General features: G+C 42.7%; 1 protein-coding gene across 1 annotated transcript in view; it reads right to left on the bottom strand.

Annotated features, from left to right (window-relative positions):
• LOC122801280 (arf-GAP with coiled-coil, ANK repeat and PH domain-containing protein 2-like) overlaps positions 1 to 17,423 on the bottom strand; it is a 2,104,317-nt gene that overhangs the window by 637,963 nt on the left and 1,448,931 nt on the right. Inside the window, exon 19 of the mRNA XM_044070827.1 lies at positions 13,998 to 14,185. Within this exon, the coding sequence (XP_043926762.1) occupies positions 13,998 to 14,185 (188 nt within the window). The remainder of the gene's footprint in view (positions 1 to 13,997; positions 14,186 to 17,423) is intronic.

The raw sequence follows: 17,423 nt of genomic DNA on the forward strand, positions 1-17,423 counted from the left end.
ACTTAGCTTTACTGAAGACTTCGGATCTGAAATTCAGGAGTCGGCCGACCGGCACTTTCGAACTGCTTCTGCTTCGGGCACCACACGGCAAGAAAGGCTGAAGAAAATGGCGTCGGATACATTATATATACCCCTGGCACACTGACGTCAGGGAAGAAGTGACAGCAACCAACGCCAGACCAAGACTTTGGAATTCCGGCCGACTGCGGGACCGCCTGATGACAGGATAACCCAAGTGTGATGACTGCAGCAGGGTAACACGATGAACATCCTCTGCATCAGAATTCTCAAGGGGTGCATCAGAGTCATTGGACTCCTGTACAGACAATACTAAAGAGATTGGGTCGTCGGTTTCTTGGGTGTGGTTCGTACCCTGGGCCTAAGAAACTCTGCTGTTTTCGAAAGAACGGTAGTTGTGAAAGAAGACGCTGATTTGCGTCGGGAATCAGTAGTGCAAAGGACTTCCTCGGAAGCCGGTGCCTGCTCAGCGGTTCTGGACCCACCTAAGGTAGAGACGACCGCAGGATCTTTAGTCAGAGGTTTGCGGCATACCGGACTCCAAAAGGGTCTCAGTAGTGGCCTGCAAATCCACAGAAGCGGGTATCAGGGGCTGCGAAAGCGCTTCACTGAGGACCAGAGAACTGACGACTAGCTTAACGGGAGCGTTGTCAGTAGGTTTGGACTTATGCGGTCTGTCTTTATCTTTACTTTTTTTTGGAAGATCTGTCAGATGGCTTACTGAAGCCATATTGGAATTCGAAGACTGTAAGCGAAAAAATCTAGCTACAATAAGGGTATGATGACGGATAGTTCTGGCGTTGAACAAAGCACAGAAGCGACAGGGGGAGATGTCGTGGTCTGGGCCTAAGCAAGTGACGCAGTAAGAATGAAAGTCTCGGTATGGTATTTGCTTTCCACAGGTGAGAGAATTGTTAACTTTCTGACAACGGTTAGTGCAAGAAAAAAGGATCCCCAACAGGGTACTTAGCTTTAGAAGACTTCAGCTTCAATTCAGTAGATGAAACTCGGGTAGCGGCCGACCGGGACTCGTGCGAACTGCTTCTGCTTCGGGCTCCATGGCAAGAAAAACTGATGTAATGGCTTTGGCTGCCTTACCACCTTATACTACTGATGACCTGCCATCAGTCCTGAAGTGACAGCAACTGACGCAGAAATACTAAGCTGCTGGTATTCGGGTCAGCCAAGGACTACCCTGGCAGGGATAACGCAAATGTGATGACTGCAACAGTGAAACACGAAGTACTTCTGAGTGAAAAAAGAACATCTCTCCACACCGTCAAGCCAAATAAAATTTATTAAGAACGACAAAGCTTTCTGATATCAAAAATATCCTTCCTCAGTCTCTTACACAAAATAGAAGTTAAATCCAACATTTATACTAATAGCACGACACAGCCATTAACTGATTAAGGTGAACACCCAGTTCTTAAAGATACAAAAACAGCGATGAGAGGGATAAGGAATATATATATCATCTTCTCATTTTTTTCTAATTTTCCTTTGTTTATTTTTTAAAATAGGTTTTAGTGTAACTTGTTTATTTAAACCCAGGTCTCTATCTGCTTCTAGCCTCACTATCCATTCATATTCTTTCATGTCCACATTAACATGGTCTCCACGTCTAATATCTGGGTATATATTGGATATGACCCTGAAGTCAAATTCATGAGCAGCACCCATTGCAGATATGTGGCAAGCCAGTGAGTTAGTAGGTATATTCCTACAGATCTCCGACCTATGCTCAATAATTCTAACCCTCAGTCGCCTGACTGATTTGCCCACACAAATTCCTGAACATTTCTTACATGTAGCAAGATATATGATACCAGAGGTATTACACATCACTGTGCAGTGAAAAGTAAATCTCCTGCCACTCACAGGATGTATAAATTCTGGGCACTGACTAATACTCGTACAACATGAACAATTGTAGCATGGAAAAGTGCCATTTTTCTTAAACTCAATTCCTTGTGTATTATTCAAAGAGAAATCTTTGTAGCATAAAAGTCGTTTCAAATTATTACAATTATGATAAGTAAAGTTTGGTCTGGGAGCCATTTCTCATGGCCAGGTATAGATTTCAGCACAAACCAATTTTTTCTTATAGCGTTCTCAGTTGTTTTGCTCATTCTATTATATGTCATGAGATACCTAAGGGGTTGTCCATTACTAGAACTCAATGTTAATATTGGCATCTTCTTTAACAGAAAAATAAGGTCTGGCTGCAGAGTCCCTTAATGTCACGGCGTCCCTCCTAGCTGTCTCTTTCTGTCATATTGTATCCCTTCTCCAAAAAACTTAGTCATTTCCAGTACATGAGCATTACATGGATGGATGGATGGATTACAAACTAGTGCCTACAATAAGGATGTCCAAGTAAACAAATATCTCCATTAAAAAAAGTATGCACACGAGGAGAACCTTCAAGAGTATCTTAAATGTTTTTTTTTTAGCCTATTATTATGTTAGTATATTTGAATGTAGATCTTAATAGTTTTTACTTAACATCACTAAAGTTTTATAAGTGGAGCTTATCTCCCCGGGCTTCCACTGAAAATGGACATATATCCAGCTAGACTAGCCCGGTCAACAAATGTAAAGTAAAATAAAATAAAAAGTCAGTACCCCAAGAGCCAGTACACTTAGTACAGAGCTGGATGTAATGGTCAGATGCAGGAAATGACTATGTTTTCTGGAGAAGGGATACAATATGTCAGAGAGAGAGAGACAGCTAGGAGGAATGCCCTGACATTAAGGGACTCTGCAGCCAGACCTTATTTTTTTGTTAAAGAGGATGCCAACACCGACATTATGAGTTCTAGTAATGGACAACCCCCCCTTGGGTATCTCATGACATACAATAGAATGAGCAAAACAATTGAGAACGTTATAAGAAAAAATTGGTTTGTTCTGAAATCTATACCTGGTCATGAGAAATGGCTCCCAGACCAACCTATGTTTCTTTATCGTAATTGTAATAATTTGAAACAACTTTTATGCTACAAAGATTTCTCTTTGAATAATACACAAGGAATTGAGTTTAAGAAAAAAAGGCACTTTTCCATGCTACAATTGTTCATGTTGTACGAGTATTAATCAGTGCCCAGAATTTATACATCTTATGAGTGGCGGGAGATTTACTTTTCACTGTACAGCGACGTGTAATACTTCTGGTATTATATATCTTGCTACATGCAAGAAATGTTCAGGATTTTATGTGGGCAAATCAGTCAGGAGACGGAGGGATAGAATTACTGAGCATAGGTCAGAGATCCGTAGGAATATACCTACTAACTCACTGGCTTGCCACATTTCTGCAATGGGTGCTGCTCATGAATTTGACTTCAGGGTCATATCTAATGCATACCCAGGTATTGGACGTGGAGACCATGTTAACAATGTGGACATGAAAGAATATGAATGGATAGTGAGGCTTGAAGCAGACAGAGACTCGGGTTTAAATAAACAAGTTGCACTAAAACCTATTTTAAAAAATAAACAAAGGAAAATTAGAAAAAAATGAGAGGAAGATGTATATATTCCTTAACCCTCTTATCACTGTTTTTGTATCTTTAAGAACTGGGTGTTCACCTTAATCAACTAATGGCTGTGTCGTGCTATTACAATAAATGTTGGTTTTAACTTCTACTTTGTGTAAGACACTGAGGAAGGATATTTTTGATATCCGAAAGCTTTGTCGTTTTTAATAAATTTTATTTGGCTTGACGGTGTGGAGAAATTATTTCCTTTTTTGCTGCTGCTTTGTTTTTTTTTCTCTCCACCTTATCACTTGTTCCACATTTTTACTGTTTGATTTTGTTCTAACATCTGCATGAAGTCAGACTACTTTAACTTGATGAAAGGGTTGTACCACAAAAAATGTTCAAGATTACTCATATTACTTTTCTGATCAAAATGTCTATTTTGGAGTCTCAAATCATATTTAAATTATTAAGGTCTGTTAACTACACATCATGGGGTGAGTTTTCCTCTTCCCCTTGCAAAGTAAATAATTTACAAGGACAAACTGTACACATCTGGGAACCATAAATAAAATATCAAAAATACTTATTAGGATGCTAACCCTTACTCAACACATGGTGTGCTACTGCCTTGCAGCACCATTTGTAGCATGACATTGCAATGACAGCTTCACACTACAGGATCTCCAGCTGAGAACTGCAGAGTGACAAAATGAAGCTCCTCTAGCATAAATGGCCACCTTTCAATATTCTGTGCGTTAATGGTGTCATTAGTGTAACAATCAGTTGGTGGAAAAGAAAAGGTAATCTGTCATGAATGGCCAGCTAACCATAATGTATAAGTACTTACCATAATGTATTGCCCATTTTCATTCTTCCTCAATGTATGGGTTCGGAACAGACTCTGGTGTTACTCCAGCTCATGTAGATCAACAAACTCTTGAGCTCCTTTCCTACCCACAATGCACCATGCCTAACTTCCGAGATACTAATCGCAGCTTGAGATAGAGAAACGGAGACTATAAAAGACTTGCCACAACTGTAGTTCAGAACAAAGGACATATGGTGACCTTACAGAACTTTTCCCACCAGCAGTTATATGTGAGAAATGGTGGGAATTGAGGAAGAATGAAAATGGACAACACAGATGGAATGTTATGGTAAGAACATAACTTCTTTATCTGACGTTGTCAATTTTCATTCCTTCCTTAATATAAAGGACAGAGTCCCCAGCTACCTAAATTCCTGGGTGGACTCTAAGGAAGGATATTCCAGAGTATGGCTGAGCCAAATGCCACTCTTCCCCTTGAGATCAGATCAAGTTTGTAATGACTGTCACAGGTATAAGGATCTGACCAAGTAGCAGACTAGCAAATATCATCCATGGATGCTCTAGACTAGAATACAGTGGAAGTAGCCATAAATCTAGTTGAATGAACATTTAATTGTTTTGGTAGGGGCAGATTCAATTTAGTGTAGACAAGAGAGATGCAATCTGTCAACCACCTGGCTGTAGTTACTTTTATGACTGACTGGCCCATCTTGTGATGAGCAAAGGAAACAAAAAGTTGGTCTGACTTTATACTTTGCTTTGTTCTGTTCAGGTAGAAACTTAATTGCCTATCAACATCCTGTAAGTACAGCATATGTTCTCCTTGATTTGTAAAGCTTGGGAAGAATACTGTCAGGTTAATAGCCTGGTTAATGTCGGATTCTGACACCACCTTAGGTAAGAAGGAAGTATTGGTAAATGACCCTATCCTTGTGGAAAATCAAATGGGGGGGGGGGGGCTTAGAAGATAATGCTTTAAGTTCTTAAATTCTTCAAGCAGATGTTAATTGCCACTAAAAAGACAGGCTTCCAGGTTAAGAATTTTAAATCCCATTTAGCTGTAGGTTCAAAGGGAGACTGTGTCAAAGCTTGCAGTACCAAGTTTAAATCCCATGGTGGTATAGTACCTCTATAAGGAGGTCTAAGTAGAAGAGTACCTTTCAAAAATGCTTTGCATGTTTTGGAGGAAGCCAGGGAAGAATTCTGAATTCCAACATGGAAATTTGAAATGGCTGCGAGTTGGACTTTAAAAGTCGATTAACTAGCACCCTCATTAAATAAACTTGCTAAAATTTTAAGAACAGCATACATCAGGGCCGAGAATGGTTCTACTAGATTCTGCTCTGCCCAATAAACAAATCTCCATTTACTTTTGTAGAGTTTTCTAGTAGATGGTTTACGGGAAGATAACAGGATGGAAAGGATGGGTGAAGAGAGCATAGATTGTCTGGCTCAATGGAATTGGAGAAACCATGCAGTCAGTTTGAGATTTAAAATGTCCTGGTGAATCATGCCTGTCAGGTGAGACAGGACTGGAGTTGGAGCCAGTAAGGTGCAATAAGGATGATTTTGCTTTTCAACCTGGCTGCTTTCTGAAGGAATTTGGGAGTCAGGGGATAAGCAACAAAAGACCAGGGGCCAATCGTGGATAACAGTATCCTTCAGTGACTCCCTCAATGGAGGGAATAGGGCAAAGAAGCAACTGCACTTGTTATTTAGGGGAGATGCAAAGAGAGTGCAGCAATGATGGCCCCCACTGATGAAAAATCATGTCCGTCACTTTGTTATTGAGAGACCATTCATGAGGTAGTAAAATGGACCTGCTCAGTTTCTCTATCACGTTGAACTTCCCCAGAATGTGTTGCAATTATTAAGTAGTTGGAGTAAATCGCCCACTGCCACACCCTCAGGGTTTCTCGACACAGGGGATGAGACTTGGGTCCCCCTTGTTTGCTGATGTACCAAATCACTGACATGTTGTCCATTTAGACCACAACTGTTCCGAGAGGGAGACAGTCTTAGAATGCTTGCAATGCCAAAAGCACTGCTCTCATTTCCAGAACATTGATATGCAAGTTGGCCTCTTCAGAGGACCAAGTGCCTTGGACTGTCTTCCCCAGAAAATGCCCCCCCCCCCAATCTGGGAAGTTTCAGTGGTCACTATGGTGTTGGACTGAGGGAGAATGAAAGGAAGACTTTGCAACAGTTGTTATGACTGCATCCACTAGAAAAGGTATCGTTTGCATACCAGAGATATTCTCATCTTTGTCAACATGGGTTGAGAGAGAACTGACCATTGTGTTTGTAGCATCAACTGCAGAATTCTCATATATCTTGCTAAAGGAACTAAGATTATTGCCACTGACATTGATCAAAGGGCTTGCAAAATCAACTGGACTTAAATTCTGGTACTGCAAATTACTTTCTTGACCCTATTTCTTATTATTTGCACTCTCAAAACGGGAAGAGATGCTACAATAGATACTGTGTTGAACATTGCTCCTATGAATTCCAATGTCTGAGTTGGTTGTAACTGAGACTTGTAATTGATGGTTATTCCAAGATATGAATAAGTTTTCAATACCTGGTCTTGTGCTTGTACCAGCTGATGCCTGGTCGGAGTGGTAATGAACCAGTCATCCAAATATGGAAACACCCAGAATCCCTGCAGTCTCATGCATTTGGTGGACACCTTGGAGAGTGTGGTAAGGCTAAAGGGCAGTGCTCTAAACTGGTTAAGACTGGCTCCCAGCCAAAAGCTTAAAAACTTTCTGGAACATCTGTTCATTTTTATGGGATAGTACACATCCTGAAGGTTTATCACGCACATCCAATTGTCCTTGCTCAGAAAGGGCAGAATGGACTGAACCATGACCATAAGGAACTTGGTGTGTCCAACCGATTTGTTCAACACACTGAGATCTAAAATATGTCTATAGTCCCCTGTTTTCTTTGGCACTAAAAAGAATCTTGAGTAAGTTCTAGATTCTATTTTGCCTAGAGAGACCTCTTGGATGACTTTCTAGCAGCTTTTGTATCTCCAGTTTGCTGCCTCCCTCTGATTGGGTGGAACATCTGGGATTTTCCTGGGTAACAGGAGTGGAAGGGAAAAGGGAATAATATAACCTCTGAAAATGATTCTCTGCACCCATTTATCCTTTAAGTTTAGCCAGGCTTCCTGGTGCAGAGAAAAGTGACCCCTGGGCTGCCTCCAGAAAAAGACAATCGGGCCTCCATTCAGCAGCACTGAAATGGTCTATCGGAAAAGGTATCTGTGGACCCTTGGATTTGTGGGCCTCCTCTGCCACAGGGATGTCTTCTGCCATTATCGCTCCCCCTCTGCCTCTGGGGGAACTACCTCCACTCATGTCCTGGAAAGGACCCTGAGACTTATTGAACCACATTTTTGGACGACCTTGTTGGCTCCTGAAAAAGGTTCATTGAGGGATCAAAAAACGTATGCCTACTGCAGTCTCTTTCCATCCTTCTTATACCTGGAGTGTGTGTCTTTTACTGTGAGGCCAAACAAGGAAGAACAGTCACAAGGAGCATTGATGAAAGATGACTTGAAGGGCTCCACAAAAATCACACAGGCACATCCAGGCATGCCCCTCCTGATGGAAATGCCTGAACCCGCAGCCCTTGAGGCACCTTCTGCAGTATGCTAGATGAGCCTCACAGATGAATTTGCAATGTATTGAAGGGTACCAATTGTGAGGCCACAGAAGTTTGAGCCTCTGCAGTAGTGGCCCCTGAAAGGGAATTTGAAAGTTCTTTAATCAAGTCCCTTTGCAATCTCGTGAAGTGCGTCAAGTGATTCAGCAATCTGAGAGCAAAAGTCGCTGAAGCATATACTCTCTTCCCAAATCTGTCCACAGCCCTAGATTCCCTATTGGGGGATTAACAGTGGAACTCTGTCCCACGAGTTTCTTCTTGGTAACTGCAGCCAAGACTACTGCATCAACTAGTACTCCCTTACTCCAATGCTCTCTTCCTACTGGTGGAGCTAGGATCTTGTCTGGTCTCCTGATCATCTCAATCGTATCAGCTTCATTCCATACCTGTACAGACACCAAATAAAACTAGGTCAGCAGCAAGTAGTAGTCCCAAAAACGTCCAAAAACACGGACCCCTCACAAGTTGGGTTTTGGGTAGACCAACCACCCTTCTGTTTAAGGATGTCATCAAATGAGACTTCATTGGTTCGTGACTTAGGAGACCCTTCTCCCTCATCAAAGTTGGTATCCTTGGTGAGAGACTCCTCGGGGGGTGGGTCCACCTGCTTCCTCTTGCTAGGGATTTCCTTAGTGGGATTATCGGAAGACAAGACAGAACCCAGACGGGTGGTCTGGAAGCTCTGGGATAGGTTCATAGGTTTATACTAGGCTATCTGCCCTAATGCATTTATAAGCCTAGCCCAAATTTTTGTGGCTTACGCCACCCCTTATATGAAAAAATACTGTGCCCATTAGTTTGTTGTGCCTCTGTCCAGCAGTGACACAGAGATGATTCCCAGGGTAAACCTACGATCTCCCATCCACAGGTCTAGATTTCTCTTGAACAGAGTCAGCGAGGTGCTCTGCCTCACATGGACCGGGATTTTATTCCACAGCATAGGGAGTCTCTGAGTGATAAATCTATCCCTCCAGCACGTCCTATTTATATCCGTGCTAAGGTTTAAGTCGCTTGCTCTAGTGGTTTTGGTGGATTTGGATTTTTGAGGTGGAGCATGACCATTAATTCCGGGTTGGACATGGCCTTGTATGTCAGGCACATGTCACCTCTGAGCAGGCGGTATGCGACTGAATAGAGCTGGAGTTTCTTCAATCTGGCAGCATATGACAGATTTTGGAGTCCCTTTATCCTTTTGGTGAGGAACTTTTGGGGTCTCTCCAATTGCTGCAGATGTCGGGTGAGATACATCCCGAATGGGGCATTGTACTTGATCATTGGTCTGATAAGTGAAGAGTACAGGGTAACAATGACCTCACTAGATCTGGATGTGAATCCCTTCATGATCAGGTGGGCAATGTAGAAGGTCTTTCTAACCACTTTAGCAACGTGAGTATCAAAAGAAAGGCCACTGTCAACCTGGGTCCCCAGGTCCCTGATAACCTCTTCTGTGCTTAGTGGATTGCCACCTATATGGTAGCTTGGGGTTACCTTGTTTTTCCCGAAGGGTATGACTATACATTTTTGGCGTTTAACTTCAGGCCATGGCTCTGGCACCAGCTATCTGTTTCCGTGAGTCCCTTCTGAAGGATATCCGTGTCCGATGCACTTTCCACTATGGCCCAGTTTGCAGTCGTCTGCAAACTTTGTCAGCCAAAGTCCTCCCATGTTGGCCTGTACTTCTGAGAAGTAGATGCCAAACAATAGGGGCCAAGGACCGAGCCCTGTGGGACACCACTTGTGACCGGCTTGGAGTCTGACACAGCGCCAGCAACTCTAACCCTGTGGGTTCTGTCCTTAAGCCAGTTTGCAACCCATCTTGTGACATATGGGTTTACATTTAAGCTGGTAAGTTTTTCTACAATACCCGAGTGGGGTATTGTGTCGAAAGCCTTTGCAAGGTCAAGGTAGGCTGTATGGACTGCCTTTCCCTCATCAATGGCCTTGGTGACTGTTTCGAAGAAGTCAACCAAGTTCAAAAGGCATGATCTTCCCTTGACAAAGCCAAACTGGGTCGGGTCCAATGTCTGCAAGTCCCCTATATCTTTGTTTATGAGCTCCATTATGATCCTCTCCATAGCTTTGCAGACTAGACTTGTTAAGCTTATGGGCGGTAATTACCAGGGTCCGTAGAGGCGCCGCCTTTGTGGAGTGGGACCACAGATGCCGTACGCCACTCCTTGGGCACGTATCCTGTGGTAAGGCTGAGATTAAACAGGTGCCTTATGTGCGGGTTTAATTCCTCATTTAGCTCGTGTAGCACACAGCCGGGGACACCATCCGGTCCCATTGATGCTGTGTTTTTAGCTTTAGAGAGAGCAGCTTTCACCTGCGCATTTGAGATGTCCAGGAGGCTACACTCGGCTGGGATAGTTATCTCTCCTTTAGGGGGGGAGAGGGGGGTGAAGTTTGCACTGAACCTGTCTGCCAGTATGTTGGCAATGTCTGTGGGTTCAGTGATTTTTGTATCATTTTGGACTAATTCTGAGCATATCTGGGAGTTTCCACCCAGGTTCCTAACATAGCTGAAAAAGGCCTTATGATTGTCCTTTGAATCCATGGCAATTTTTCTCTCAAAATTGGCCTTATAAAAGTGCTCGTATTTTTTTACTAATAATGATCAGGGGTGACTTCCCTTTTATGGATTTTGTTCTATCATGTAACAGCTTTCTCCTCTTATTGTAAAGTTTGTTAATGGCTGGGGTCCACCAGACTGGACGTTTGCCCTTTGTGGAAAGAGTCTTGGTTTTATTTGGGATTGCCTGATCCATGCAGTCCTGGAGGTGTTCATAGAAGGCATTTGTAAGGGCTTCCGCAGCTTGGGTTGTGGTTTCCTCTGGCTCAGGGGCCTTGAAGGATACCACACCAGTCTTGAGTAGTGTGAAGTTTGCTTTAGAGAAGTTCTTCACTATGGTCTTTTTTGTTTGGGGTGGGGGGATGTATGTGGATTTCCAGTGAGATTAGTTTATGATCAGATCTCACCAATGAGGGATATACTTCGGTGTGGAGCATTTTGTCCCCATGTTTGTGACAATGAGATCTAGTATATTTTCTCCTCTCGTGGGAACAGTGACTAGCTGTTCCATGGCATTTGAATTTATGAACTCCAGGAACCGTTGGGCTAGAAAGTTAGGGCTTGAGTAATGTTCCCAGTCTATATTCGGGTAGTTGAAGTCACCCAATATGATGGTGTTTGGAGATACATTTATACCCTCCAGTGTCTTCAGGAAGGCTGTGTGGGGTTCCTGAGTTTGAGAGGGTGGCCTGTAGCATGCTACAATTTGTAGAGCAGTTTTGCCTATGGTTAGTTGCACCTGGATGGTTTCCGAGCTTGTGCGTTGCCACCAACCTGGAGGTGTGGGTATCCTTTATGAATATGGATACACCCCTCCTTTTGTGGTGTGGTCCGGGTTTTGGGGCGGAACGCATGATATGAGGTAAAACCTAATAGTGCCGGGTGCTCTCAGGAGCCTTGAACCAGGTTTCAGTTACAGCACAGACATCGATGTTCTCCATACTGAGAAGGGCCTCGAGTGCGTGCATTTTGAGATTTAGACTTCTGGCATTGAGCAGCATTACCCTCAGTTTCTTCCCATTTTTGTTTTCTAGGGTGGTAGGTTTAGAATTTGAGCCTTGCCTAAAAAGGCACTATGGGGGTGGCAAGAGCCTTAGCCAATATCCGGAATCCCAGGGGTGACAGGTGCAAGCCGTCCCTTGCGAAGCAGCGTGGCTTGTCAAGCATGTCATCCCAGGCAGACAGATACTGGATCCCCTTTGAATGACACCAGACATTAAGCCAATTGTTAAAGCTGATCATCTTGTCTCTATATTGTGGCATCATTCTTGGTGAAGGAAGGATACTGCTCAGGGTTAGGGTCATACCTGCCTGGGCTACATAATCAGAGAGCTCCTCTATGTCTCTTCATGTAGTCCAGGGAGGTACGTCTCAGGTCGTTCACACCAGCATGGACAATGACTGTGTCATATTTGTACTTGCCGTGGAGTGACCCGAGTGCTTGTGTTATGTGGCGGATTCTAGCGCCCGATAGGCAGCTTACTGTGACCCTCTCCTTGTTCAGCCTGGTGAGTGGGACGTCAGTGTGTCTGACTATGGAGTCACCTATGACAAGTATGTTTGGTGTTGTATTTGGCCTTAAGGGCTGTGACTGCTTTGCACACTGCTTTTGTGGTTTTGGATGGCTGCCCAGTAGTGCAGAATGCTGAGGATCACAGTGCAAAGTTAGTAGAGATGTCAAGGGTGGATACAAGGAGGAAGGACCTGCCTGACTTGCCGGAGCACAGAAAACCCTCTTCACAACCTCAAAGACAGACCACTCCAGACAGAAGAAAACAAATGGAGCAGAGAAAGCTAATTTCTGGCCCACCACCTCCCTCCTCTCAGAGTAGTCAGCCCAAGACGGAAGACAGAGCACAGCTGTCCAACACCAAAGCTCTGATGGAAAGAGACTGCTCTGAAAACCGCATAGTAGTCTCTACCCTTTGGAACTGACCCAGAAGCTTCGGCTCAGAGAGCCATCCAGATCCGAAGATGTCAGGGCTGGTGCACTCAGAGTAACAGTCGGATCTAAATATGTAGCTGTCTTTGTATTCAATACATAAATTCCCAGAAAGCTCACATCTGAGGACTCTAACACCACAAACTGGGTCAGAGGTGGAGTTATCAGTGGAGTAGAAGATGGACAGTGTTCCTGGCCCGAGGGGGTAGGATCTGAGAAGATTCCCTTCTGATTTGCTCTGTGAAGAACTTCATCTTTTCCACATCTGCTTCCATGAGACTTCTGGAGAAACGAGTGTACACCACTGAAGGAGACTTTGTGTGCTGCTCCAGAAGGGGGGAAGGCACCCTAGATGGTGCTGAATTCAAGGTAGGAGACAAGGAGTACGAGGCAATGGCTTAGGATCAGAGGACTTCGGATCCATAGTGTGTTTTGTCAGACTGGAGGTAGGACTTGCCAGACCATCTAAGGATGGCCTGAACACACTAGATGCTGGATCAGATTTTGATTTCTTTGGTTCAGAAGTTGAAACCATGGAATATGAAGATCTCGACCTTTTTGACTTTTGGATTTTGCCTTGGGAGGTTGAACTCAAGTCATGGACTGGGAAAAAGAAGTTGGCAATAAACCTTTTAACATTAATTTGTTTCTCCTGTGAGAGCTCTGGGGTTGAACCCACTGCAAATGTCTCAGTCTTGGTTTAGCTGCTCAGCCCCTAAACAGTACACCCACAAAGTGGGCATCAGTAAATGGCATCTTGTGCCCACATTTTGCACATTTTTAAAGCCTTTTTCAGACACCGCTACAGGTGACACTTTAAACAACCAGCTATTAGCAAAAGAACCAAGACAACTATTCAGACAATAACAAATTAAATACTTTCACTAGAAAAAGGAAAGAGCAGAGAAAAAAGCCAGCAGATTCTTTTTCTTTTTGAAATAGAAAGCTCTAAGGGTCTAACATCCTTAACGGAAGGGGATATGCGGGGGGTAGGAAATGCCTACCAACACAATGGTAGAGAGAATACACTCGCAAGTGTACAAGGGAAAGTAAAGATGAAAAGTACCAAAAACTTGAAGGAAAGTACAAAGTTATTAAACAGAGAGAGATTTACTAAACAGATGGCAATTGGTTTTAAAGAAATAACACTTACCTTAATACAATCTCTCAAGAGCAGTAATCAACAATGCCTGGTCACGAAAGCGACAAATGAGATCTGAGGGAAGTTAGTCATAGTGCAATGAGTGGGCAGGAAAGGAGCCTGAGAGTTTGTTGGTCTCCACAAGCTGCAGTAATTGCTGAGTTGAAGCCAAGTGTCGGATCCGAACCCTTACATTGAGGAATGAATGAAAACTGACATTGTCAGATTTTAGTTTTTTAACGGCTCAGTAAAACAATCAGTTGTACTACTAAAGGGTTGACAATGTTGGATATTTCTGTTTTTTTAATGGCTATTAAAAAATGATTAGATACCCCCAAAGCCGCCTGTATAAGAGCAGTTCCTCCACTATCTTCATTATTGACATAGTTTATATCGGCTCCTTGTGCCAGTGCTTCTGCCATGCCTGGAAGATTCCGTTCATAAGCTGCACGATAAAGCTGCAATCCTGGATTAAGGTCCGGCATTTCAGTGAATACAGGCAAGTTCATACTTTCTCCAACTGAAAAAGAAGTTTTGTTTAAAATTGGCTTTGAAATTGTTACTTACGATTTCTATACATACATAAAAACAGATGACAGTATAACAGAGTTACGACACTTTGTAATATGTTCTTACTGTGTTAGCTGATCAAGGAGGAAATTCTCCACTGTGGATATACAACTGGTTTCACCTTCTGTTCCAATTTGATATTTCTTTTTTTAAATGAAGTTCCAGCAGTCAGAGCAGCTAACCCAGGCAAACACACACCATGACGTCATGTGCTGCATGACTAACCCCAGAGCCCACCAGTTCAGCTTAACCACTGGGTAAACATTTACTATAAATCAAGACAAAATCAATGAAAATTTACTGAGTTTTTTGGTGCAAGCAGCTGAAACCCTGACTGTGGCTAAAGTGGCCCTGGCTCGGGTAGCAGTGCAATCAATAGAGAAACCAGCCATGTAGGAAACATATTAACAAACTGTCACATAACTTAACTTGCAGTCTCTTATTAGTTGAGTGTCAGGATGTTTCATTTCTAAGGAGTGCTACTCCCTATCCCATAACAGACATCTATAGGTACTGGCAAATCATACAGGACACTACCTTAAACAGTCTCTGGGACATTATATAATGGATTTGCATTTTCTGACACAGGTGAAAATAACTGCGCTGATTTAGAAGAACACATCTTTGTTAAAGTTGCTAGTAACTGCTGTATTTATTAGGTGATTGGAATTGCCTTAGTCTTCTAACTGCATTTGCTTGCCCAAGCTGCTGCTGTATCAGTATCTGCCTCCAGTCATACCTCTCAACTGTCCAGGTTTTTGCAGAATGTCCAGATTTTTGCCTCAAATCTTTGGTCTTTTTCACATAAAACTGTGGTTTTCCTTCAAATTATTGAGTATTAAAGTCAGAAAATGACAGACATTTGAGTTTCACACTTCACACCCTTCAGAAAATTCATGCTAATGAAAACCTGTTATTCTATCAATTTTCTAAGTTTGTAAGATCAATATTTAAAAAGTGTCCCTATTTTGGGCCTTTGCCCCCCCCCCCCCCCAATTATGTACGGCTTTGTCCAGATTTCTTGTTCCAAGAGGTTGAGAGGTATGCAATGCAGCATCTCACTGTAGTATACACGTTGTAATATAGTGGCTGCTTTGCCAGTTTTGAACACTAGCTGAAGCAGTGCAGAAGGTAAGGTAACCCTGACGGAGCCAGTGCTTGTACACCAGATGGTTTGCTGCTGACAACATATACAAGCTTTAAAGACAGAAAACAGGAATCATGTAAGGGCATTAATAGTTGTAATTTCAGGCCTGAGTTTGGTAAGCTTACATTCTGCTTACCTCTAACGTTAGGGAGATTTCTGGGGCGAAGTTCCCAGCATCTCTGAGCGAAAGAAACCATCTTTAGGAGGGTGGAACTGATACTCCCTGAAGTCAAGTTGGATGAAGACTAATGTACTTTGTGGAGCACACTGCTTCTGTGGGGAAGCAGTTTAATCTTAACTACCCCTGGGACTGTGACTAGTTACACTGTAGAGATGCTTAAGAGAAATAACTGAGCATGTAACATTTCTGGGTCAACTGAGAGAAAGACTGAGCCCCCACTACAAGAGGTTTAAGTATTACACACAGGGGAGACTCTAGCTTGGCTGGCTTGTTTTTTTTTTTTTGCAGTTTTTATTTTATTTTACATATGCCGTGTGTGTGTATGTGGATATATATATATATATATATATATATATATATATATATATATATATATATATATATATATAAATGAATATACATACAGACACACATTTTTGTATCCATCTTAAGCACACAGACCTATACACAAAATTTTACAGCTTTAAAATTGAGGTGTTACACCTGGGAAATAATGCATTTTCAGTCATTTTCATGTCATGTGGCACAGGGTTCCTCTAGAGAAGCTAGACTACATATCCTTCGTCTCCAGTCTTATTTAATGGCTACAGCCTCTTTATAGTAGAAGGTATGCATAACACTTGTCTAAAGTGTGAAAAGCCTACTTCTTCAAAAGGTTATGTAGCTGGTCATGTGGAGCCCTCCACCTTGAAATGAGGATCAAGGATGGACTGCCTTCACTTCTCCTTGCACTGAAAACTGCAGTGCATTACACCCGTAGAATCCCATGATGTATACCGGATCTTACCCATCTCCCTATAGGGCCTAACAAAGAGACGAAATATCTTCCGGCACCTGATCCAAAAAGAAATAGAATACTGATAGTAAGAGACACAAAGACTAACCCTCAACACCTAGGACTAAAACAGTCTGCACCTAAATCTGAGAGGGACAGGTGTATATACAACTTTTTGTTGTATCTTTCGGCTTTTCCCGGTTAGGGGTCGCCACAGCGGAACTCCGGTCCGCTAATGATTGGCAGTAGATTTTTACGTACCGAGTTGCCAGCCCTGACGCACAACCTTCAATGAAGGTACGCCCATTCACGCACGTCTCCACACAGAAGACACTTTAGCTGAGAATCAAACAGGACAACGTCTTACTGTGAGGCAACAACGCTACCGCAGCACTACCACCGCAGTATGTCATTAAAAAGAGGACTGGACAAGCTGCTTTCTGTGGTTTGGGGTTTGATTCCCCCACCCTCCATTTGTCTACAGTGTGGCTCTGAGCAAGTTACTTAACCAGACAGTGCTCACAGGCGGAGTCAAAAAGGCCCACATGGATCACTGCTCTACCTTGGTTAACAAATAAAATCAGACAGACACTGGCTTATTGGAATTTAGTAGACAAAAATCCTGCAGGAAAAACAAATTTGAATAAGACAATAAACAATTTTGCATGCATCCTACAATGGACTGGTACCCCAGTAAGTGCTTGTAGAGGTTCCTGTTCTCCACTGATCCTGAATCCAATAAAGTGGGTATTGGGAAATGAATCAATACATTTTATTTTTTCTAGACAAACATGTCACTGCATAAAATAAAACATGTTCATACTGAAATCATGAAAACTGGTGAACATTTAGTGACTTCAGATGTCAACCAAGCCATACAAGTTTCTCCCCAACTCATGTCTAGCCATACAATAGCCCAACATTTATTTTATATACAGTTAAGCAATAAACGTATAGTTAAAAGTATTCTAAAATGTCTGCAACAGTACCCAAACAGGATCTGAAAGGTAAAACTAACTCTGATCTGATAATAGTGTGCTTAGCACCAAATTGTAGATCTGGTTGAGCTGCATGGATGTAACAAA

This window comes from Protopterus annectens, chromosome 4.part1, assembly GCF_019279795.1.
Source record: "Protopterus annectens isolate FY-2018-M chromosome 4.part1, PAN1.0, whole genome shotgun sequence".
Taxonomy (NCBI): domain Eukaryota; kingdom Metazoa; phylum Chordata; order Ceratodontiformes; family Protopteridae; genus Protopterus; species Protopterus annectens.